The sequence below is a fragment of the Solanum pennellii genome, chromosome 1 (genome assembly GCF_001406875.1).
Source record: "Solanum pennellii chromosome 1, SPENNV200".
In the NCBI taxonomy this organism is placed as follows: Eukaryota; Viridiplantae; Streptophyta; class Magnoliopsida; order Solanales; family Solanaceae; genus Solanum; species Solanum pennellii.
Genome location: NC_028637.1, coordinates 97,306,753 through 97,331,139, shown reverse-complemented (window position 1 = coordinate 97,331,139; position 24,387 = coordinate 97,306,753). Strand labels below are relative to the sequence as shown.

At 34.8% G+C, this 24,387-nt stretch overlaps 2 protein-coding genes across 4 annotated transcripts; one reads left to right on the top strand and one right to left on the bottom strand.

The window, feature by feature from the left end:
* Positions 1-829: 829 nt before the first annotated feature.
* On the top strand, positions 830-2,706 carry LOC107031399. Of its 2 annotated transcripts, XM_027914020.1 has the most exons (3): positions 830-1,048; positions 1,588-2,254; positions 2,438-2,706. In XM_027914020.1, exons 1-3 carry the CDS (start codon positions 995-997, stop codon positions 2,470-2,472), a joined length of 756 nt encoding a protein of 251 aa, XP_027769821.1. In that variant the 5' UTR covers positions 830-994; the 3' UTR covers positions 2,473-2,706. The 2 variants fall into 2 exon arrangements, with proteins under 2 accessions (XP_027769821.1, XP_015088237.1); XM_015232751.2 differs by lacking the exon at positions 2,438-2,706 and having other exon boundaries at positions 1,588-2,409.
* A 5,984-nt stretch (positions 2,707-8,690) lies between these two features.
* Positions 8,691-23,328, bottom strand: LOC107027287 (protein TSS-like). Of its 2 annotated transcripts, none has more exons than XM_015228466.2 (25): positions 23,034-23,328; positions 22,668-22,771; positions 22,474-22,535; positions 21,708-21,800; positions 21,548-21,620; positions 21,048-21,392; positions 20,899-20,966; positions 20,662-20,793; positions 20,532-20,573; positions 19,873-20,397; positions 19,613-19,770; positions 18,079-18,598; positions 17,931-17,993; positions 17,730-17,831; positions 17,029-17,343; positions 16,506-16,598; positions 16,284-16,385; positions 15,920-16,024; positions 15,658-15,791; positions 14,767-14,950; positions 13,858-13,989; positions 13,389-13,501; positions 12,240-12,327; positions 9,417-11,789; positions 8,691-8,993 (listed from the first exon to the last, which is right to left on the bottom strand). In XM_015228466.2, the coding sequence occupies exons 2-24, from the start codon at positions 22,729-22,731 to the stop codon at positions 9,582-9,584; spliced, it is 5,721 nt and encodes a 1,906-aa protein (XP_015083952.1). In that variant the 5' UTR covers positions 22,732-22,771; positions 23,034-23,328; the 3' UTR covers positions 8,691-8,993; positions 9,417-9,581. The 2 variants fall into 2 exon arrangements, with proteins under 2 accessions (XP_015083952.1, XP_015083960.1); XM_015228474.2 differs by having other exon boundaries at positions 9,417-11,774.
* Positions 23,329-24,387: the final 1,059 nt, after the last annotated feature.

Sequence of the window (24,387 nt, the reverse complement as noted above, 5' to 3'; positions counted from 1 at the left end):
TTAAGTGACTCAATAAGATGGGAGATCTTTGTATAGTTCCTCTTTTTCGCTACAATATTATCTTTACACTAACTAATTAAATTATTAAAAGTTAGATAGGGGAGTCACGATCTAATAATGGAAACACAATATATATATATATATATATATATATATATATATAGTGATTAAATCGCTATTATTATTATTATATAAAAATAGCTAATAATTAATAAATAAGAATATAAAAAAATATGAGATTTGGAAAAAAATAATTAATATATGTCAAATTTTTGGACATAATAAAATCAAACTTTATTTCACCTCAAAAGAATTAATATTATAGAAAAGAAAAGAAAGCTTTCTTTTTTCTCCAGATAGAAAAGAAAGCTCAAAAGTCTCAAACTTGAGAAGACAAATGAAAGATATGTTACAAATAAATCAAGTTATATGTTTATAGAAATGAATCATTTTTTTAATGTCGTTAATAACATCATTGCGTATGAAAAGGTCAAGCTTCAATTTGTGAAATTCAATACATTTAAATGCTAATTAATTACGAAGTGTGATATTTATAATATTTTCTTTTATTTTTCTGACTCTAACGATTTTGTTCACTCACAAATATTTCTGAAATTCTTTTAATTAAAATTTAAAATATGTAGATTTTCGGAAGGTAAATCTAGTTGGTCAAAACGAGGATATATTCCCCCATAAATACGCGGGATTAATTATTAAGCCCCGGTTAATCCTCGTTAACCACAAATTTCCAAGACTTTAAACTCCCTTATGTATCACACAAGTAACATAATCGTCCTTAAATATCTCTTTGGTACTAATTGATAACTACCTTTGAAAAGAAAATATCACAAAATTACGTTTACAAGGAAGAGAATAGAGAGATTAAGGAGGTGATCATTAAACAAGGCAGCCTGCAACGATTTTGATTAATTAGCTTCTTAATTACAATTTTGTGTTGTTTGCTCATTGAAAACGCTAATTAATAATACTTAGAATGGCATGGTCCCCAAAATATGCTGCCAATGCATATCTTGACACCCTCAAATTGGTAAGTCTCCTATTTAATTAATTACATCTCTTCCTTTTCCTTCTGTTTTGAGCATCCCTTGGGTTGCGACTCTTCACGGACTTTGCTAACATATGTTAAGTTTTATGCACCGCGCTGCCCTGCCCATATAAATTCTCGAACAAAATTGTGACATAGAAAGAATGGCTCTGTTTTATTTTTTTTTTTAAAAATGATTCTTTTAGTTTACCCTGTCAAAAGTTTCATCCTCTATTGAAAAAGCATTGATATCCATTTGAGATTTAACATTTTCCTCTTACAATATTTACCACGGAAAAGGGCCAAAACTATATTTCAACCCTTCAATTATTTTTGGACTCTAAATTATCCCTCACGTTTAACTATTGAATGACTTCTAGCCTTCCTTTTAACGGAATTAGATGTGGCATCCACCTAATTTCGAGCCCATAGATTGCATTGCAAAGGTCATGAGATCAAACCCATTCACATCAATATTGAAATACATTTTTGAATACCAAATTCAGACATAACTGAGTTGTGTTTATTGGAATAATTTGCAGTGTAGCAAACACAAACAAATGTGCAATTCATGTACGGGAACCGAAGAACCCGAGAGCAATGAATTCCTATCAGCATTAGCAGCTGGAATGAGCGCGAAGTTAATAGTGGAAGTCACAACAGAAGGGTCACCCTCAACCGTAGCCTTAGCAGCGGCAGCTCGTCAAACAGGGGGCAAATTAGTCTGCATTATTCCGGAACCGATACTTGACAAAACCCAAAAAGTAATTCAAGAAACAGGGCTAAATGACATGGTAGAATTCAAAACAGGGGACCCTGTTGAAGTCTTACACAATTACGAAAACATTGATTTCTCATTAGTAGATGGCAAGACAGATGATTATGAAGTGTTGATGGAGAAACTTGACGTTAATCCAAGAAGATCAGTGGTCGTTACGAATAATGTACAAGGGAAGAAAGGGATAGGAGGACATTTAAAGAAAGTGGAGAATAAGGTAAAGGTAAGATCACTACAACATCCAATTGGTAAAGGATTAGAAGTTACAATGATTGGTAAAAGCACAGAGTTTGGTAAAAAGGAAAATAAGAGCAAATCAGGATGTTATTCCCATTTAATTAGAGGGGGTGACAAAAAAAATGGACATGTAGTGAAAAAGGGTGATAAGAGCAAATGGGTTTTTGTTGTTGATGAAAAAAGTGGGGAAGAACATATTTATAGGATGCCAAAATCATCTACACCTTGATAAAAAGATGTAATTTTCCAAGTGAACTGAAGAAAAATGTGAAGGCACTTGTAAAATGAGTTTTTTTTTTTAATTTAAATTTTTTATGTTATACCCTTTTTTCTAATTTCTATTTCCATCCCTTTTTAATNAAAAAGTGGGGAAGAACATATTTATAGGATGCCAAAATCATCTACACCTTGATAAAAAGATGTGATTTTCCAAGTGAACTGAAGAAAAATGTGAAGGCACTTGTAAAATGAGTTTTTTTTTTAATTTAAATTTTTTATGTTATACCCTTTTTTCTAATTTCTATTTCCATCCCTTTTTATTGGAGATTGTTGGGTGTATTTAGGAGAGGAGATAGTGAATTTACATTGTGAATGCTCTCTTGTTACTTTGTTAGAGTTTTTGGCTAAATTCGTTCCTTAATTATAACTGAAATCTAATGTACATCCTTATATTATCTAAGTGAGTAAAAATTATTCTTATACTATTCAAAAAATAACAAGAATCATCCTTTAGTCTATTTTTATTAAAAAATTAATTGAACAAATAATAAAATATATTTTTTAAATTTAGTAATTTTAGCTACATTGAGAAGATCAATCTTACCCAAAAAGAATAAGAATATGAATAAAAATGAATATTTTATTCTCATAATTTAAATTTTGTGCGTTGTTTAGTTTATATATTATTTTTGCATAATCAAGTAAATTGATTTGCAAAAATACATGAAGTTTTAAAATACTTATACAGTAGGATCCAATGGTTTGAAAGATTATGAAAAAAAAAATTATAAAAATATTATGTGCAACTATTTAGAGATTCTCTTTAATAATAAAAAATATAGTACGTATATACTATATAGACAATGCAATTCACATTTTATACAATATACAAAAATAATGATAATTTAGTGAAATTATGTAAGCGCTTTGTTGTGAAATAAAATAATAATTGCTTTATTTGAAATTTTTGAAATGAAGTTGTATTTGGATAATTTTTTACAAAGAATATTTAGAATTTGAATGTATTTTGTTTGGATATTTTAATCCTCAATTACTAAAAATAAAAAAAAAATCACTCAATTTGACTATCTTAATCGTGTGAACATATATTCATTCGACTTAACACATTTTTTGTTGGTGGCTTGAGTTTCTTAAAAAAAATAGACAGAAGGATGAATCTTGCAACTGATTGAATAGTGCAAGATGTTTTTTGTTCACTTTTATAATACAAGGATGTATTTTAAATTTCAATCATAGTTGAAGAATGATTTCGGTCAAAAACTCTACTTTGTTATATCTATTTCAAAGATAAAATTCAGAATTTCAACTTATGACATATCATTGTATTGATTATCCTACTTAGAAAAACACATAAAGACTAAATATAATAAGTATTTAAACTAGTATATATTGTTCTACACTCGTGATAAGAGGACTTAATTTGGAGTTACGATGATCTTTGTTCGAAAGTCTTGCAATTATTATTTTCGTGTCTTTTAAATAGTTTGAATTATTATGAATATATTATATTTTACGAAAAAAAATTAAATATGTAATTTAACTCATGAAATTTGAACTTGCTGAAATAAGAGGACACGAACATCTTCTGAAATAATTTAGTGCTAGCATATCCATCAAATCAATATTCGTATATTAATAATTAATTATAGGCCTGTAGAATATCTGAAGAAATTTGGAAGATACGCAAAAGGAGTTTCTTTTACTTTTAATTATATACATATTTATTCTTTATCCATTAGGGATAGAGATATTAGTTCTCATTAACTCAAAAGAAACAAAAAGAACTTAGGAAAGTGAAATTGAAAAAGAAAAAGAAACAAAAATAATTAATGATGTACAAAATTAGTATTTTCATTAAAAAAAAATTTTAAAAAAAATGACAGAAATCATCTGTATATACACAATGTGGAGTAAAACTAGACCAAATTCATAGAAACATAAATTTAATTTTAAATTGTCGTATCCATATAAATTAAATATTGAGAAAGTTTTTTTTTTATAAATTACACGATCTCAAATCTTTCTTTATTTTTGGCTTATTGGGCTTAGTTGTGGATAAAAGCCAACACTATAATAAGGTAATTCTATCAAGATTTGAATCTTGTTTGAGGAGTCTTTTAAGTAATATTTTGAGTCACAAATTTAAACTCTTCTTTTTCAAATAAAATTCATGTTAAACACAAACATTTACCTCTCAAATGCATTTCTTTTAACTTCAACTTGTACTCCTTTTTTTTTCTCCAACATCAACCAATAATTTCTTATGTTTCTCTTTTCTTTTTCTACGAATTAAGTTAATCGACATAAAAATAAATTAAAATTCGAAAAATAATTACAATTGATGCACTTTCAGTTTTTTATCCCTTTTTTTTAAATTAACATAGAGTATGTACACGTGACATTAGGTTCAAATTATGACCTCCTAATTGACTTATCCCATCCCTAAATTTCCTCATAATCTCAACCTCTAGTTTTATTTAACGTCTGTGATGTTACAGGAGTTAACAATTAACCTCAAAAATATAAACTGCTAGACCTATTTTTTACACCAAACTCTTGGACACAAATTTAATTAGCAAATGCTTAATTTAACTACTCATACAGATTTGGTAATGATAAGACACAACTTTTATTTTCTGTATTGCTGTCGATGTTGTTTGTTAAAAGATTCAGCTGGAATAAAATCATGCTATCAGATCTCGAATTTTCATATATAAATGTAACTAACGTATCTTCTTCGTACTCAAATACAGATTCTTGTAATTATGATTCAAGGATAATCACCAGCCACTTCTTCTTCAACTTCAACAAAACAATTTACTAACAAACAACCTTTACCTAAACTTGATCCTCAAACAGTTTTTTCATTGCGTATACAGCAGTACAACATAGGCTGCTCTAAGTATTGATTCATTTTCTTGGTAGAAAAAAAATAAATGAAAACAGATGAATTCTCAAGATTACTGGTGCTGTCAGTGTTCTTTGTGATTTTGTTTGGTTTTCAAATAGAGAAGGAAATGGTAGTTATGGCTGTTGATGAAGATGGAAAAGCACTTATAGCGTTAATCTGGCACAATTTCTGCGTGTAAGTATTCTTAAACATTGCACAATATACATTTGGATTTACAACACTATTAGCATCAAGTATTATCAACACATCATCCCGTTGTTTTAACGAATGACCTGCTAGTATTCCAATTTATCACCAGAAGAAGTCCCTAATGCAAAGTCATTAACAATAAGATCGCAAAAAATGATTCAAAATTTTACACTATCAGAGCAATAAAGTTGAATGACATCAATCTTAGTTTCAGGATTCAGTACTCACAGAGTAAAGATAATGTTGTCACTTGTCGCCATTGTATTGCCAACTGAGTTTAACAACAAGAAAACACAGAAGTTTGAACATTTCATGCTTTAAAAACGATGAGGCTGATGTACTCCCATCCTCCCAATTATTTAGCATCATTTGACTAGACATTGAGTTTAAGAAATAAAGGAGGACTTACAGTAGGTCCACACAATCATGTCAACCTGTAGAAGAACAACTCATTTAGGACAAAAGTATAAGGTAAATATTAGGAGTTTCTAGATAACGAAAGGTGTCGGTCTTTTTCAGGACAGAAAAAGAAGAAGATAAAGTGCCAAGCAATATTGAACATCATGTAGCAGCTTATAATGCAATTATAGTGACTTCCAACTAAATTTCTGATTACAGTACTCTCAGAGTAAAGACAATGTGATCACCATTGTGTTATCAACCATTCACACAAGTGGATGGGTAGGAATGGGGTTCTCCCGCGATGGAATGATGATCAATTCTAGCTGTATGGATGGATGGGTGACTCCTGCAGGTCATGGAAAAATCAAACAGTACTATGTTGAGGGCTTCACTCCCTCGAAAATCATACCAGATAAAGGAGAGTTGCCATTGACAACTGTTCCACCTCTCATCTATCTTCAAGGTGCCAGTGCCACAGTTTACTTGGCCTTCTAGTTGAAGTATCCAACTCCTCTCAAAACTCAACCAATGTTACTAGCCTTCTCCACCAAATATCCTCAGCACCACCATCTAACCGCTCACGAGGATAAAACAACCATAAAATTTGACTTCTCTTAGGATCTGGTGTTCTCTGTCTGTAAGAATCAAGTTTAAGAACAAGTGCATCAAAATTAACTGAATATCACATGTGCACTAAAGCAATGGCCTTTTTCACAATCAGAAATTTATACATATTAGCTCCATTCTCAGTTGTCTTCATAAAGTTTGTATTTAGATGTTTGTCTACTTTGGTAGAGATGTATTTCTCTTTCACCTCAGGTTCTCCATTTGCTGTCACTGCTACAACTAATAACTATATTAGCTCAAAGACCCATGGGGTACTGGGTATATTGGTGGGGTGGGGACTAGGTGTGACGCATGGTCTACAGCATTTCTCAAGAGCCCTGGGTGATGCCAGAACATACTGCTGATCTTTTGAGCTGCTNGGGGGGGGGAGCAAGACACAAAAAAGATGGTGGTCTATAGTACCTGCTTGTGTCTGATGGGTTATTTGGAGAGAAAGAAATCTTAGGTGTCATGAGAATATTACTAACACTTGCAGAAAGTTAAAGAAAATTGCATTAACATGTTGGTTTTTTGGTGTAAAGAATAGGGTATAGAAGTAGCAGAACAGTTGGTAGATTTCCTAGGATCAATGTAATTATGGTTTTAGCTTGTAACTTTTGGAGGTGGCCAGCATACCCTTAATGCTGAAGAATACAACTTTAACGTTATCAAAAAAAAAAGAAAATTAAGGTGGGGACTATTCTTGCCCTTCGGAGCCATTGTCGCAAGATACTTTAGGACCCAATCATTATGGTACTACTTTCATGTATCTGCTCAATTCATACTAGGACTTGCCAGAGTGGTTCTTGGAATTCATGTCAACAACAAGCTGCAGCCCGATATTCCAGGACATCAAGGCATAGGCATTCTTATTCTTGTACTTGGCATTCTTCAGGTTTGTCCCTAATCTCATTCAGCAAAAATGATACTGAAAACTTGATCGATCATATGCTAAAACTATGTTTTAGTTGCTGGAACACTAATCATGGAGAACGAATATAGTAGAAAAGATTGGCAAACATGTTCATTCCATTCCTTTTTAATATTTGTGTCAATGAATCGATGTCTGTTACATCACATATTTTAGGATCATAGAAAATGTTCTAACATTCGCTTTACTTTTACAATCACGTGTAGGTTTTGGTATTCTTTGTAAGACCAGATAAAGACAGCAAGTATCGCAACTGCTGGAATGATTATCACAGTTGGGTGGGAGGACGGCTCTCTTCTTTGGAGCTTTGAACATAGTGTTGGGGATGCATTATGCAGGCGCAGGGCAAGGATGGAAATTAAGTTATGGATTTTTTCTCGCTTCAACAATGTTGGCATGCATCATCCTGGAAACATTGCTAAGGCAATAGAAGTTGGATGAACCAACTCTTCCTTCAAACTACGCCATGAATACAATCTAGCAAAGTACTAAAAACTTTGATTGTTATAGGTAGACTGGGTAAACAAGTACAGTCCCCCTTCCCCCCCAAAAAAAAAGTATTTCATTCACCACTGGGAGTGCTTTACCATAGCTGTATAGAATTCTGCCCAAATTATACTTTTGTGGTTGAATTTGGTTTCAGCAGGCTCAGTACTCTTAAAGGGTCAAGCCTCCTTGAAACAAACTCAACACCTTTGCTGGTGCTCTTCAAAATTTCTCCTCTGAAGGAAAAATTGATAACAATTTACATGTATCGACAACTTTTACCTAGCAAACATTTGTTTATGGAGATCACCAGTATAGCAGTGTGACATTGAATCAGTATGTATTTTACCCTTTACTCATCAGAGCTGTTGTTAGACACCTAATAGTCTTACAATGTACCCTACATGATTACTCAGGATAATATCCAGCCAGCATATAGGAGGAATGAACAGGAGTGGTTCTCAGCAATGACATACATTCAGTTTTCAGTACTTTTAACATCGGAACTTGGAATAATTTTATGTAACTCTACGTTCTACTAAATACTGTAAGTAAATAAGTGTGTTTCTGCAAGCTTCCTTTGTACAGCTTGGAACTTTAAATTTGGATCAACATTGCAGTTGCTCTTTCTTTATTGGACTGAGAAACGAGATGTTTGTGCATCCCATTAGAAAGTGAAACAAATTCGTGCCAGAATCAGAAAGAAATGCTAATATATATATATATATATATATATATATAGATATATACACACACACAAAAGATACAAAAGAGTAATACATGGTCGATGGCGAAGTCAGCACAGGCAATTTGGTTAAATGGTCACAATAAACTTAATTAAGCACTTTCCAGAACTCCGTCCAAATCAAACCCAAAAATCTCAGAATTCTTTCCAGATCATTTTAGATTGAACTTATAGAAGAATGCGTTGCATACAACTCTGCAAGTCCTAAATCAGATGCAGATATACTTTGTTGGAGTAGTTGAAGAATAATTTGGTTATGTATACAAGTCAGTGAAACCAATAATCACTAGCAACTGAGAAACAAGACGACGATTTAATCCTATATTGCAGTATGCTCCTAAAAAGACAATCTTATAGCCAAACTGTAAAGCTTACACAGAAAAGACAACTCCTTAGCATCAAAAAGTATGTTGAGAAGTAAACCTGCATGTCAATAAAAAACAACACATAATCAGAAATCATGCATTGTAGCTACATGGACTAAATCAATATCAGATGCGATCAAAGAGTTGAAAACATAGCATCATAACAGTATGCAGTTTCAATCATTTCTAGAAGTCATTCTATAGAAGCATATGGGATTGCAATCGTTTGCTACATGAGGCTACAACTTGCTTCGCTAACTGATATGTCACCCACTGAATCTTTTAGAATTTTTACTGTATCTCAAAAGGTAAATTATTCCATTAGTTTTATCTCAACGGTAGTTTGGTCAAGAAGAAGCTAGATGTATCTCTACTTTCCCAGAAGGTAAATGAACGACTAAGCAAAGGATGATCTTTTCACCCAATTGGCAGCAGAAAATGTCCTTGGTGAGGAGAGTAATATCTCTTGAAGAGAACTAACCTTCAAGTTAAACTGAGGCATAGTCTGAAAGCCAACTAACATCATAGTCATGAGAATTGGAACAGCAATAAAGTCCAGCAGTCATGATATACGACCAACAGATGAATACTCAGCTTTAATAGACCATTCTGCTAGGATTATCTCGTAAAAGACATAGAAACAGCCTCAAGTAGCAGTCGTTATGCCATGTTCATGTGGATCAAAGCTGGTAGAGCTGGGAACCTCAGTCTCCCTTATTACCCTGCTATATACAGCTTTGAAGGGCTGAGAAGAATATGGTCTCTTGAGCAAACTTATAGGCATTCTTAGAGTTTGTTTGCGATTCCTCCGGCCCCGTACCAAAATGTTGAAGGTCTTCTCATTATCCGTCTCTGTATGATTTCTTTGCACATGATTATCACTGCAACTTACGGCCTTCTCATTTGATCCACTGCCCTCTTTTGATTGATCACTAGACGAGGTAACAAAATGTGAATCTGGAGTGTTGCTTGCTCTCTCTTTTTCTGGTACAACTGCAGCTATGTTCTCCACTGTTTCTGATGCTGGAAGATTTACATCTTCCTTGACTTCATCCCCAGTGTTGAGATCAACTAGTAAGCTTGTTGTCAAAGTAATATTTTCAGGATTATCAGATATCTCCTTAGCAGAGGAAATTGAGTCAGTTATAGGCTCAATCACAGGTGGTGAGATAGAAAACTCGACTGGGTGGCAGCCAGGCCAAACTGTAGCAGGAACATACTCTGATGCATTAGGAGCTATATTGCATTGCCAAGCATAATGATTCGGATGAAAAGTGCTGCTACTCATGGGGAATGTACTTGGAGGTAACGTCTGGGGTTGAGAATACGGAGGGTAGATAAAGCGCAATGGGTGCATCATGTTTGGGGTGTGTGGAGGTGAAGGGTACAGGTGATGAGGGGAAGAGCACATTGGACTAGGCAAGATGGTCGGTGGTCCTTGATGAAGAGACATGTTCACTGACCAAGGACCAATCGGTGGTCGTGTTCCAGGAGGAGAAGGGAGATTAATGTTCATAGTTAATGGGGTACCGCGGGGAACAGCTGGGGAAGGGCTGAATGGTGCTGCTGATGCGGATAGCTTTCTGGACAATTCTCGACTTGCATCACTTGCATGAGATGACGCAGATTTTACCTTCAGATGATCCATATCTTGCAAGGTCATATTTGAGATAAAGCCAGGATTTAAATTGCTTGATGAGTCCTTTTCACAGGGATCCACTTTGGGAGAATTGTCAGAAGTAGGGACATTATGAGTCTTGACACTACCCTGTTCCATTGGACTAACATCAACATGGCCGGGTTGAATAGATGCATTTGCAGATATCACATCTGAAATTTCACCACCTTTGAGATCACTCATTTGAATTTCTTCTTTACTGTCAGTATCTACTGTTTCACTTTTTACATGATCAGCAGAATCTGCAACTAGATCCTGAATGTTCTCTTTCTCCATGGATTCTGCATCTCTTCCCATTATTTTGGAATTTTCTTCTGCTCCATTGCTCTCCTTTTCAAGTTTCATAACGTCTGGGTTATCAGGAATTTCATCTTCAGAAACTCTCTCCTGCAACATAGAAATGGTACCTGGCGGGGCAAGTGCTACTTCCTTATAGGAAGGAGATTTTCCTAGGTTTACTATTGAACTTCTCTTTGATAGTGATCCAACCTCCTTTGTTGCAGAAACTTGGACCTGCTCTGATGAAGTATTTAACAAATCTCCTCCAGTTGTGGAGATCTCAGGAACAGCATCTCTGACAGAAGATGACACAGACTTCACACGGTAGGCTACAGCTTTTATGACTCTTCGACCAAGTTTGGTACCAGAAGCCTGACTTTTTGCTAAGTAATAATCTGCATAGCTTCCTGGTGATGTCCGTTTCTTTAAGACATAATATTTACTAGCTTGATAGTTATTCTTCAATTTAGCATGATCAACATCAGAAATTGGGTCCTTTTTCTGGTAACCAATAACCTTGCTGATGGTTTGACGCCTCTGCCTTCGTCTTCGTCCATAGAAACCACCTGACCTTGGTCTCTGCACTGGCTGCCATCCATCTTCTGCTTCAGCAGAAGGTTCAGATAAGACTTCACGGACCATAGACTTCTCAATTGAAGTTTCCTTTAACAATGGTCCAGATTGGATGGGTTTGTTCTCAGTAATTCCTCCATCTCCATTGTGATGGGATTCAATTACAGTGTCAACAGGTTCCATATTCATCTTGGGATCAGTGTGATCTTCGACAATTTGTTTCTTTTCATCTGTCTCTTCTTTTAGAACATCTTTAGAAGTGTCAGAGTTTGGTATGGCAACATTGTTTTGATCAGATTTTCCCTTCACCTGAGAAATAAGAGCCTGAGAAAAGATACGGCAAAAAGGAAAAGGATAAGAAAACGGGAGCATGTCCACTTTTACAATATATGGAGCATTATATGCACATTCCGTGTGGAAGCATGATAGGCAGTTAATCAGGCATATGAAATGTGTGTCAATGCCTACTGAGGGAGGAGAATAGGAAGAACATAAGGCAAACAGACCTTTAGAGAGCCTGAAACATGTCAAAGCTTCTAAACATTACCAGTTTTCTGTTAAACTAGTTCTCACTCATTCTCTCTCCTCTTCCAGACAGGTATTACACATGGTAGACCTTCCAGAAAGAACATGATTATTTCTGCTTATTTTATAACAAGTTTGCATAAGATGAAAATCTTCATCCAAGCTTATTTCCATGAACCTAATCATGCTGATACGTATTGGAAAATCATAAGCAAGAAACAAAGATATTGTACTCCAATCACCACGTACCTTTGAGACAAAACCTCTTCTTTTTGATCCAACATCTCTCCCTTTGGCATCTGGACTTGGATTAATGTAGTCGAGCAAATCTGACACACTGCGCAATAAAGTATGTCACCACAAGATTTAAACTGAAATATTTTACTTACTGTTATCTAGAGTATGGTTATCTGCTTGTACATTTTTGTGAAATCCTATGTGCATAAAATTTATGCAATTACTAAGTCAGGAACCCAAAATTTTTACATTGGCAGCCATTGAACATTGTCCTTTCTTGATAAATTCATATTCTAAAACTGAGGATCTTAAAATGAAAAAAGAGACACCAAATAGAGTGTCATAACAAATATAAATAGATGGACTGAAGGCATTGGTTCAATAAAATAATCAGGATGCTTTTGAGTAGGGGTGTCAAATGGCTGGGTTGGGATGGGTTGAAATTGAAAATATTAAAATGGGTTGAAATAAAAAACGGGTTGGGTCTTGACCCGCCCAAGTTTAATTTGGGCTCAAACGGGTTGGGTTCAAATGGGCTAAAACGGGTTGGGTCTTGACCCGCCCAATTTGACCTGATTAATCTCAATAATTTAACATATTGATATTTAACTTTTATAATCACGATTTGAATTTCCGCTCAAGAATTTTTGTTGAAAATAGTAACAAATGGATAGATAAATCCTAAAAGACATTAAATTGATAATAATTCATACCTTCAGTATAGGAACATATCTTAATAAAAAGTTTTAAAACGGGTTAAAATTGGAGATTGAATTAGGCTCAATTGAAAATTCTCCTCAAATGGGTTAAGCATGAACGGGTTGAGATTAAACTCAATTCATATTATCTTGAGCCCAACACTTAAAATTCTAGGCGGATTACCTATGTTTGGGTTCATTTTTGTCACCGCTACTTTTGAGCATAAATCAAAGAGACTAGACATGAAGGCATAGTGAACTATCTTGTAGTTTCAAAGCAAAAGGACGAGACAGTGGGCAAAAGAAATATCAAACATATGCTCTCACAGATTATGACGATTCAAGTCCTTCAGTTATTACATTACCTTGCAGTCTAATAAGAGCTATAACAGAAATTAAGGTTGTCTTTTCACTCATTAAGTCTACCAAAAAAAATTAATTTAAGCAATACATGCAAATATACCTCAAATGACCCTTGCTGGCTATTGATGCATCAGGCTTCTTAGTTCCATTTCGAGCAGCTTCTTGCTGTTCAAAAGCCTTCGACTCAAAATACTCAAGCCATGCAGCAGCATCCTTCAGCAAAGATTAGAAATTTAAAAATTATGAAAATAGATGACTGAAGTAAGAACAAAACAACCATAATTTTTTTTTAAAAAAAAAAGTATATTGTATTTCAACTTTCAATGGTGTCATCACCTAGACGTGACCAAAATAGAGGTGACATGAAATTTAAAGACAACCTAATTGGTTAGAAACATCTGAAGTTGTACTTCTAGTAGTTTACTGATTTCTATGATTTGAGGTATTATAACTTCACAAGGAAAAAAAAAATTGAAGTGCCAGCAAATGCAAGTTGTTCGCCCATCTTTTCTCTGAAGCAAAAGAGAGGGCCTACTTATTGTGTACATGTGTGTGAGACAGAAGTTAACCTGTGTGCGAAGATCATCTGGACCAAGCTTTGCTCGAAGTATCTGCAAGGTTGTTTGCTCATGCTGAACGCTCAAAGGATAAGCTTCCATCAAAGAGAGGGCAATTGCTATAGCATGGTAACTTGCAGCTGTCTGGAAATTACAGAGGCACAAAAGGTAACTAGATAAGAGAGAGGTGGAGGCAAGAATCTGTAGAGATAATTAACCAGGTTCATCAGAAATGAAAGGCGTTTTATTATGCAGCAACAAAATAAGACATACTTGTTTCCAAGAATATATAGTGACGGAGTTTGTTTAACAACTGGAAGGTTTCAATCTTCCACATGTTCAACCAAGTTCAAAATGCAGCACTATGCAAGCTTGAACCAAAGAAGTCAAGTATAGTTTTACTAGCTAAACTACCAGAACAAAAACAAGCACACCATACTCTGAGTTCAGATAGAGGTTACGGAGTTCCAAATAACCCAATCTAAGGCTATTAGTACTGAAGATTGTCAATCAAGTCCTATATTGCAATAAAAATGACTCTCATGGACTGGTGGCCATAAAGATTGGAAAGATTGGACCGCTTCATGATTGACCTATATTTCATTTTCGCACTTTGGGACCTCAATGTGCCAACTATGAGTACTCACATGGAAGCCAGATTCAAAAGGGACCCTTAAGTACGGTCATTCGTTTAAGATGACACTAAAGTTGCTCGATTAAAATGAAAACATGAGAAGACAAAAAAGTAAATGGAACATTGAATGAACTTTTAGGCCTGAATCTCCTAAACTAGGACATAAGCGGCCATTTTTTTCCTGAATAAATCCACTTTAGTTTCACAAGCCTAGAAAACTAGAGGGAGCTGTGAATGCTAAAATAAAAACTAAATACTTATAAGCTCCAGCAGAAGAAGAAAGGAACCTGAATATGGTCTGGACCGAGTAACTTTTGGTTACACTTCAAAGCTTTATGGAGATATCTTAGAGCAACATGCACATTACCGAGCCCTTCCTCCATCATAGCCACATTTATATATGTCGCCGCAGTATTTGGATGGGAGGGGCCACATGTGAGATGCAACAAATAAAGAGCTCGTTTTACATACCTGTAAAAATGGAAATGGTAAATTGATATGGAGTGTGAAATGTGAATAACAACAGGGAAAAGTGGAAACAAGAATCAAAAACAGATATTAAATCATTACTATTTAATGTTAAACGTGAGGAGCAGATATGAAGGTACAATCTTTCATAATTAGGAGGACATAAGTTTTCACCATGTTAATTTGGTATTTATTTATTTTTTACAAGAACCATGTTGGTTTGGGGCTATTAAGCCCAAAAGCTGCGTAAATAATCAAACCCCATATGCAAACTTAATTATTTGAACCGTCATTCAAGAACATATCCACGACCAAATTTCAACCAATCATATGTATTTCACAAGCTTGATTAAGTAAGTTTTGACTGATATAAAGTACAGTAGTATTTTCTTTACACTAGCTTGAATTGTTGAAGGAGAGTAACTTGCCATCTTAGCAAAGATGACAAGTTCATTGAGACAGGCCGAGGAAAACAATGCCTACTTTATAGTCCTATTGGATGGGGGAGTAACTAAAAAAACATACATGACCATTGAAAATACGAAAACCAGAAACTCAAGAAATATAAAAATGTCTAGTTTAGGATAATGAACCTCCAACTCCACTTTTGTAATTTGTTCTTTTTTTTCTTTTTCTTTTTTTTGCTAATTTAGTTGTTGGCATCATCAAGAAATTTTAAGTACTTGGCAATCCAACAGAAATAAACATACTTGAGAGCCAACTCTGTGTGTTGAAGTCGGTAATAGAAAACTGCAAGATCACCATAACTTTTCATAGTGTCTGGGTGATCAAGGCCCAACTCTCTTTCATTTATGTCCAAGGCCTTTTGCTGATAGATTGTGGCCTGTCATGGATACCGCCATCAACACATTTAAGAGTTGAATAGGATAGAAGTCAGAGTTTTTAAAGCAGGCAGAAAGAGTAACAATGTAGGACCAAGGAGGTCTATGCTGACGAGCTTCTGAAGCATACCTGATTAAAATCACCAGTGTGATACAGAACAACAGCAAGAAGGCTATAAGCTCCAGCTGTCATTCGATGGTATGGACCACATACTGCGACCAGCTTGGCAAGAGCCTGAAAGCACCACAAAAATGCAGCAGTTGTCACATGGTATGCAATAATTTATACCATTCAAAACCAAGGTTACCTTATTTTCTTATTCTAATTCCAATATTTTCAATCTGTACCCAAGACCAACAAAGGGAAGAAATAGAAGAAGCGATGGAGTTGTGAAGCCCACCAAAATAACTTGGTTTCTATACAATAGAAAGTTTCAATCGGAAGAATGGAGAATGTAATGTACAACTTTTTTCTAATCTCGGAAATCAATTACCTTAGTCCCATAGCTGACCGCATCTTCAAGTTTTCCCTTATCCAGAGCTGTTTTGGATGATTCCAAAAGCTGTCTTCCGTCTGCAGAAGAGCAAGCAGCTTGCTGCAGAAAAGGAGACACAAAGACACGAGGGGAGTAGAAGAAAAATGATAAGTACGAACAGAAGTGAACTCGGCATAATATCTCCTAGTATCAGACACGTAGACAGGGTTGCATTATCACCTTATGCACTGGTACTAGGCTGACAATGTCTACTTTCTGAAAAGGACTTGCTGAACTCATATCATAATCTCTTGGAACCAGTTCAATTCCCACCTAGACAGAAAAATTACTCGTAAGTGTTCTTGGGTATAGAACAAAAACTTCAATAACGTTCATTTCCATCACCAAAGTATTCAAAGATATCTGCACAAAGGTTATATCTTTGCCCAAGTTAAATATTTGATGAATTGACACACCAACAAGTGTCTCTATGTCTTAGCAAACAATTTTCTTCAATTTCTCTTCATATTTTCTTATGTGTTTTATTTCCCCTTCCAAAGACAGCGAATTCCACGTGTTCAATACATTCTCTGAAGAACGGTCAGAAATAGCCAGGTGTGAAACCTACCAAATCTATTCAAATGCAACCACCCAAAGACAAATGTTTGATGTATTATGTATCAACAACAACAAAATACCCAGTGCAGTCCCACACTGAGGTCATCCTTAAAAAGTCAATTGTTTAGAACAAGATTTCAGGTACCTTATGGCATAAACCACGGAGGATAGCAAATTTCCTCATATCTTTGTAGTTCAGGCTGCCAACATCCCATTCATATCTCTTCTTCAAAAATAATTTCAGCCATCTCCAGATCAAAGAATCAACACCGTACTCATTTGAATCATCATTTTCAGGTACCCCAAGCATCATATTCAAGGCAGCAGCAATTATCGCAGCCATATCTTCAATGTCAACAACTGATGCAATAGCTGCTTGCAGAATATGTTTAAAAGCTCGGACTATCATCTCGTGTATACAAAGAGATTGCACATGTGATAACTTCTCAGAAAGTTTAACCTACACAAGAAGAAAAAAAAAAGCAAGAATCAATTTAGGCACAGCTTAATGAGATAAAAGTTGGCCTACTATGATTTTACAGTTGCACATAAGAGTTTATCATGATCTAAAACCAGATCAATGTAGAGGCAATAGAAAAGAGATAAATAATGAGAAATTCAACTTTCAGATCATTTTCAAACCTTTGACAGTTCTGACAAAGTTCAACATCTATATTTGATAATCTCGGTTAAATTAATATACTAAAGTAAAAATATTATGACCTGGAGATTAAACATACTAAACAAGAAGACACAAATTGAAGTCTAAGTGGACAAATATATGTGTCACACACACATACAGAAGGAGAAAATCACTAAGGGTAAAAAATGATCATTAAGACTTACTACTTGTCCAAGAGAACGCATACGTAGACCTCGGGTATGCATGAAATCAGTTAAGGTTCGACCATCTACTGGTGAGAGTTCCAAAGAGCCAAAATCAGCCACCTGCAATGCATTGTGAAATGAAACACAGCTAAGATGCCACTTGTCACAAACAATTTTCTTTGTAGATTTATATATAAACAATACTATTTTAAGTGTTACCAGCTTTGGCAGGGCAACTTCATTATAGTACTTCTGTGACAGATCAATCAGCTCTTCCAAAGACTATCAACAGCCGGAAGTGGTTAGAAGATGGAAAAATAGTAAGGTCTTCTCATAATCTATCACTAAAAATTAAAAAGATTTCTACCTTAAGGTGAAGTCCAGTCTCTGACTCCTTCAACCTTGTAAAGCCAGCATCAGACAACAATGCCTTGAGGACGACCTGATTTTGATCTGTATCTGTCCCAAACTGAGACTCCCCAGACTGCAGGACAGCTTTTTCTGATCCCCCTCCAACACCATCTGCGGCAGATTTGAAGCTTTCTGACTGGGATTCCATGTTAGTTCCATCTGTGCTCTTCTTTCTGTTCTTAAGGGACTTAAGAGGTATTCCAAGTCCCTCAACCTTCATCTCATTTTTTTTCTTCTCAGCGGAGGGTTTCTTGTCCTTTTCTGATTTTTTCTGATCTTGTAAGTGCTGTATCCAGCATGCACCAAGTTCCCATCTGATGAAAGAGTCACCTTCTATTTTCTCTTCTTCAAGTTTGGTAAGACTCTCTTCTAGTATTCTCCTTACAAATGCCTGAGAGAAATTAGGCTCTTCAGTTTCTGAAGCTTTTGAATGCATTACCTTGTTGTCCACTTTCTTGTGAAGGAGCAAGCGTAAACTGCAAGATTACATGATAAAGTAAGAAAAATAGGCACTAAAGTCTTGAGAAGACGAATGCACCATCCTAGCAAATTGATATTGAAATACAGGACCAGTGATATGGTGAATATGACACCAAAATGACATACTATTAACAGGAGATAATAAATTAGGTAAGAAATGGCCCTTGGCCTAGCTCAACCACAAAAGCTAGCACATGAGGAAAGAATTGTCCAAATCCATATAAAGAAACCACCAGTTCATTCCGCAACTAAAGTAGAACTCTAACCCACTCTAACACCCCTACACGCCCAGACCTCCAACTGGAACGGGACTGGGGCCCAAACAGGGTGGGACCCAGCTCTGATTCATGACAGTTAAGCAACCTAATAGTAGTACATTGGGAGATGTAACACACAATTATCCATATTTTTACACATCATGTATGATTGTTGTGCAAGGTCTAGAATTGTGCTAAAGCTATTACATTTTATCCTTACCCCAATTGACGCGTAACCTTTCTCTAAAATTCCTCTTTTTGATTTTACCTTCAGAAGACCTTACAAATATAATCTACATTATTGTTGTGGTCCATGAGGTTTTGGAGGGATCCTAGACCAAGAAGTATTTGAAAGGGCTATGTCATCAGAGCAAAGAAAAAAGCTATCAGAATGCAGTTGTTTTATTGCTCTGTTATTTTGGAAACAGCTCCTACTTAGAGAAGACTTCACTTCTCCAGGATAATTTCTTCCTCCGACAAACTTCTTTTTCTAAAAGTTGAACCAGAATGAGAATCTCAATTTATCAAACCAAAGAATTTTTTTGGTCAAGAGCTCAACATAACTTTGTCTTTACACTTTTAACAGTCAAAAAGAACAAAGTATTTTATTGTTTGCATTGTGAAACCACAACAGAAAGAGATCAATAAATTACTACTATTACTTATTGTTTGCGTCATAAACCGCAGCAGAAAAAAAATCAATAAACTACTATTATTACTAATTGGCTTATAATGAGGATTTTCAAGTAATACCTGTTGATATTGAGGGCATTTGCACCACCATCAGGCTGATCAGCAAGTTCCATGCTTTGCAGTGGGCTGCCCACTTTGTCATTTTCTTTTCCTTGAACTTTTACAGTTGCAATATAACCACAATGTCTTACATTCAGAACACCTAAAGTAGCAATATCCTGAATTCAAAATGCAGTAAGTTTTTTTCCAATCAGATGCACTACATTAGAAGTACCACAGTAAAATTAGGACCCATATAATTTTTCTTAGTATTTTCTTACATGGGCAGCAGTATTTTCATCAGCAGTTATCCCCTTCAGTAAATTTCTTTCCATCAGATTCTTCATAGCTATTCCAGTTGCTTGAAATCCATCAATTTTGGTATCTACTTTGCAGCTAGCATTTGAAGCATCTTTGGTAACAAATATGCTCAAGTCCCCAACTGTCTCATTATAAATGATTTCTCCATTCGAATCACAATGAGCTGGTTTAACTTTCTCCATGACATGCTTTACAGCTGAAATGGCTCGTAAAATGGCGACATCAACAAATAAACTATGAAGAATAAAAGCCTTCCTGTCTCTGATCTGCCTCTCCTCTGTTGTCTTACAAGCCATGGATGCAACATTCAAAAATTCATTGGCAAAAGGTAACGAATCAAATTTTCCATCTCGGCCTAGACCACCTCCATTTGCTCCCCAGGTATCATCCTCCACAGGTAGAGGTGGAAAAATAGCTGGCAACTGTGCTGCCACAGGTGGTATAAGCCATGTGTTGGCTCTGAATCCGTATGGAAGATTCCCAAACTGTATTAAGAAGAAAAATAGTTTACAACCTTGGGTTAGAGAAGGTTATACAGCGAAGAAAGAACTTCCCGTGTGTAATCAGTTTTAGAAAACTTAAGGTGATGAAACATGTCAAGGGAAATCATCATCTGCACCTTATTACGCTCCAAGAATGCTTTCATGAGATCATCGTACGCCTGAAATTTGGGATGAGCAATGTCAACTTCAAGAACAACATATCTTACAATGACTGAATTTATAGAAAAAGAATCTGCCCAAGAGTACATTGTCAAATGCTCTACTGAGTTGTCTCAACAAATCAACAAGATTGTGACAAAGAATCCCCTGCTTTCCAAAGTTGTAAAATCCTTTCTTGCAAGCTTCAACAATAACCAGCTTTCCATTACAAAGTTTCACCTATAAACAATTACATATGTTATTTTATGAATAAATCATACCTAAAAATCAGATCATTGAACTTATTAGACTAAAGAAAATGAAATTGGCTCCAAGAAAGCTTACTTCAAGAGAAAAAAGATGATCATCTGGCAAAACTTCATCATCTTGTTGTCTTGTTGCTCTTCTTATGACTGCAAGAATCAAGATGAGTCTTAATTTTAACAAGAAACACGAGAAGAGAGACACAATGTGAGAGAGAGAGGGCGCATTACACTGAAGAGGAGGCGTGAGATGAGAAAGCGAGAAGAACTCATAGAAGCTTCCAATCTTAGGGCAAGTATTGCTCATCTCTCCATCAACTTCCACCGATCCCGCATCTTTACCCAGCTGTTGCGCCACCGTGGTTGGCGTTTGTGGCGGCGACGATGACTTATCATTCCCACGAACCTTGTTGGATTTCTTAGCATTCTTGTTATCCTGCGCACCTCGCGCATTCTTGCTAGAGTCAGTTTTCAACTCTTTGCCACTTGTCCCCGACGGCCCAAAACTCGTTGTACAAGCGACGATGTCCAACAGCCTTCTAACATGCGCCGTTGCGCTCTCTTCATCATACTCCTCTGTTAAAAGAAGAAAGAAGGAATTAATCAAAATGGTTGAGGGTATAATCGGGCTTTTATAATATCTAGACCTGACCGACCCGGGACCACTTCCTAAAATAGAAATATCCTAATACCCTATACGACGACGTCTTGTAGTTCCGAATTTTTTTTACCTTCGATAAGAGTCAGGATGCAGGGCTTCAGTGCGGAAACGTCCACTGTTTCTTTTAAACGTGGACCCCTTAACTGTTAAAAACAGTAAAAATCAGATGGTCCTAAATTAAACAAATAAGTTAAAGAAAATATGACAGCCGTTCGATTTTGTCCCCTTACCTCATGAGACAGTGAGAAATTAGTGATATTACAAGTTGTTGTATTGACAGATAATAATCGACGGACATCGATAATTCTATCTGTAGATATTCCCTGCTCGTAAAAAAACAAAACCGTTAAATGATTTAATTAAATTCAAGGATATTTTAAAATCAAAACAGCAGTGATAATAATAATATTATTAATAATGATCGTGTAGCAATAATTTTTTCTAGAAAAAGTAATATTTTATAATAAAATAAAAGTTGACTATATTTAAGTTATGTCACGTTCACTAAAATATTTTATTATTATCAATTACTTAACACTATTTTGTTGCGTGTACGTTTTAATGACAGATATATATCTTTTATTTCTATGGCTTCTCTTAGCTTTATTTATCGACCATATAACCTTTGTTTCTACGACTTGTACTAGCTTCGTTTATTGACCATTCAATTTTGTGAACTAATTGATATGAAAGTTGTGCTTGCGCAAGTAACCGGTGAAATATTGAATGGTTAACCAACTGTTTGAAAAATTAGCTCCAGCGCCTCATTTTTCTTCTTTTGGAATATAATTAGAAAGCCAAGCTGTCAGAGCTGAATCTGATTTCCTTGAAAAAAGCAACAAAACATCAACCAAAATCTAACAAAAAAGTACTCGAATAAAATAAAGAAGTTTAAACAAACAAAAACAATTAAATATATTTCTAGGTATACTTTTAACAACTATATATTTATCTAAGCAATATCAATTTAAAAAAAGTGGTTCGTAAATGACGAACCTTTAAAATAACTTGAGTCTCCTCCGGAAGGTTTATCGTTATATCCATTACAACTGGGAGAACTGAGCAGCACAAATAAAACATATCATCATTAGTATAAGAAATAAAAGATTATATATATGTAGACATTTAATTTTTAACATATTCTAAAAATGTATCGTATAATACTAACAGGAAAAAAAAAGTAATAATACCCTTCTCTTCTTTCTTCTTCTTGTCTCCCTTTGTTTTGCCACGACCATTCTTGTTGGGTGCCATTTGTAAAACTCAAACTTTCGAATTCTTTTATATAATACACCTATAGACAAAAATTTCACATGAGACAATTTAGTAAACAATAGGGGCGAGACCGCGAGAGCTTTGATTATGAATTCGACCAAATTCAATATTTACAGAACTCGATAACCTTAGAGGAATAGAATAATTAAATTTTAAAATCATGGCTCCGCTTCTACAATACTTTTGCTTCATTCTTAAATCCAATTGAATATGTAATTTTACAATTATAAGCAAAAACAGAGTATTGGTATAAATTAGGCATGTTGTTGAGAATAATTTACCTGATATATAGGAAAATTGAAGTTTGGACAAGTGCGTTCGCTGCTTAAACGAATAAGGAATAATTAATGCTTCATTGAATAACAAGTATGACAAGGAAGTAAGCACGCAGACACCTGAGGCTATAAATGTGATTGTATAAAATTTAAAGTTATTAATATGAAGTAGTGTATGATAAGAGTGGGAACTTTTTTTTAATAAAGAGTGTGGGGGTCGAAGGTCTAAAGTAGATAAGGAAGAAATGAGTATAGAGTTTTGAAAATTGGAAAATAGAAAGAAAGTAGAAGAAGAAGAAGGGGAGCTAATTGTGTGGGGAGGATATAGAGAGAGATGAGAGTGTGTGATAAGGAATGAAGGGCTGAGATTTAACATTCAGAAATTATAATGACATATTATGGCAGTTTCTATAGATTTTATTGAACTACAAAAAAATAAAATTAATGTAAAATACCAGCCGCAGTGATTCTTTCATTCAACTTGCTAGCAGCGGCAATATTTTGATTTTTGAGACACAGAGGAGAAGAAGGTTGGACCACAAAATGGACTACTAGATACTAATAATATATATAAAAGGGAAAATGTACAATTACCCTCTCAACCTATGTCTGAAATTTCAGAGACACACTTATATTATATTAAGGTCCTATTACCCCCTGAACTTACTTTATAAGTAATTTTTTACTCCTTTTCGACCTACGTGGCACTAGCTTGAAAGAAAAAGTCAATCAGCATTGGACCCACAAGATAGTGTCACGTAGGCCGAAAAGGGGTAAAAAAATATTAATAAAATAAGTTTAGGAGGATAATAGGACCTTAGTATAGTATAAGTGTGTCTCTGAGATTTCGGGCATAGGTTGAGGGGGTACTTGTGCATTATCCCTATATAAAAAGTATACCTAAAATGTAATATAATAGTTATTATAATAGTTTACTTTTTTAATTTTAGTTATACATAAATATCGAATAAAAAATGTAAATATAATTACTATGTTAGATTAATATAAATATAAGGATAGCCGTTAGATTTTACAATATTAAAACCTAAAGAACTAAGAACAGTACGATATAGGGTTTGCAACGATGACGACAAGGGTTAGATAACTATTAGAGTAGTGAAAAGTGAATATTTGCTATACTTCTACTATACTAAGCAGAATTTTCGCACTCGATGAGTAATTTGATTTCTCTCTTCTTTATTCCACGTCAATTAACAAGTCATATATTTATTTTAAAAGCATTTTTTTATCGATTAAAACAAAAATCGAACTGTGTGAACTTTTACTTTTATCAACAACAGTTTAATTTTCCATCATGCAATTTCATTTCCCTAATTTTCAAAAAAAAATAAAAATAAGC

Excerpts from the sequence above, each read along its gene's own strand:
- LOC107031399 (XM_027914020.1), top strand. The coding sequence starts at position 995 with ATGGCATGGTCCCCAAAATATGCTGCCAATGCATATCTTGACACCCTC. Across the intron at positions 1,049-1,587 it reads ATCTTGACACCCTCAAATTG|TGTAGCAAACACAAACAAAT; the intron begins GTAAGTCTCCTA and ends AATAATTTGCAG. Across the intron at positions 2,255-2,437 it reads TGAAAAAAGTGGGGAAGAAC|ATATTTATAGGATGCCAAAA; the intron begins ATATTTATAGGA and ends GTGGGGAAGAAC.
- LOC107027287 (XM_015228466.2), bottom strand. The coding sequence starts at position 22,731 with ATGGCACCCAACAAGAATGGTCGTGGCAAAACAAAGGGAGACAAGAAG. Across the intron at positions 21,393-21,547 it reads CATCCTGACTCTTATCGAAG|AGGAGTATGATGAAGAGAGC; the intron begins GTAAAAAAAATT and ends TTCTTTTAACAG. Across the intron at positions 12,328-13,388 it reads GCCAGCAAGGGTCATTTGAG|TGTGTCAGATTTGCTCGACT; the intron begins GTATATTTGCAT and ends TTTATTGCGCAG.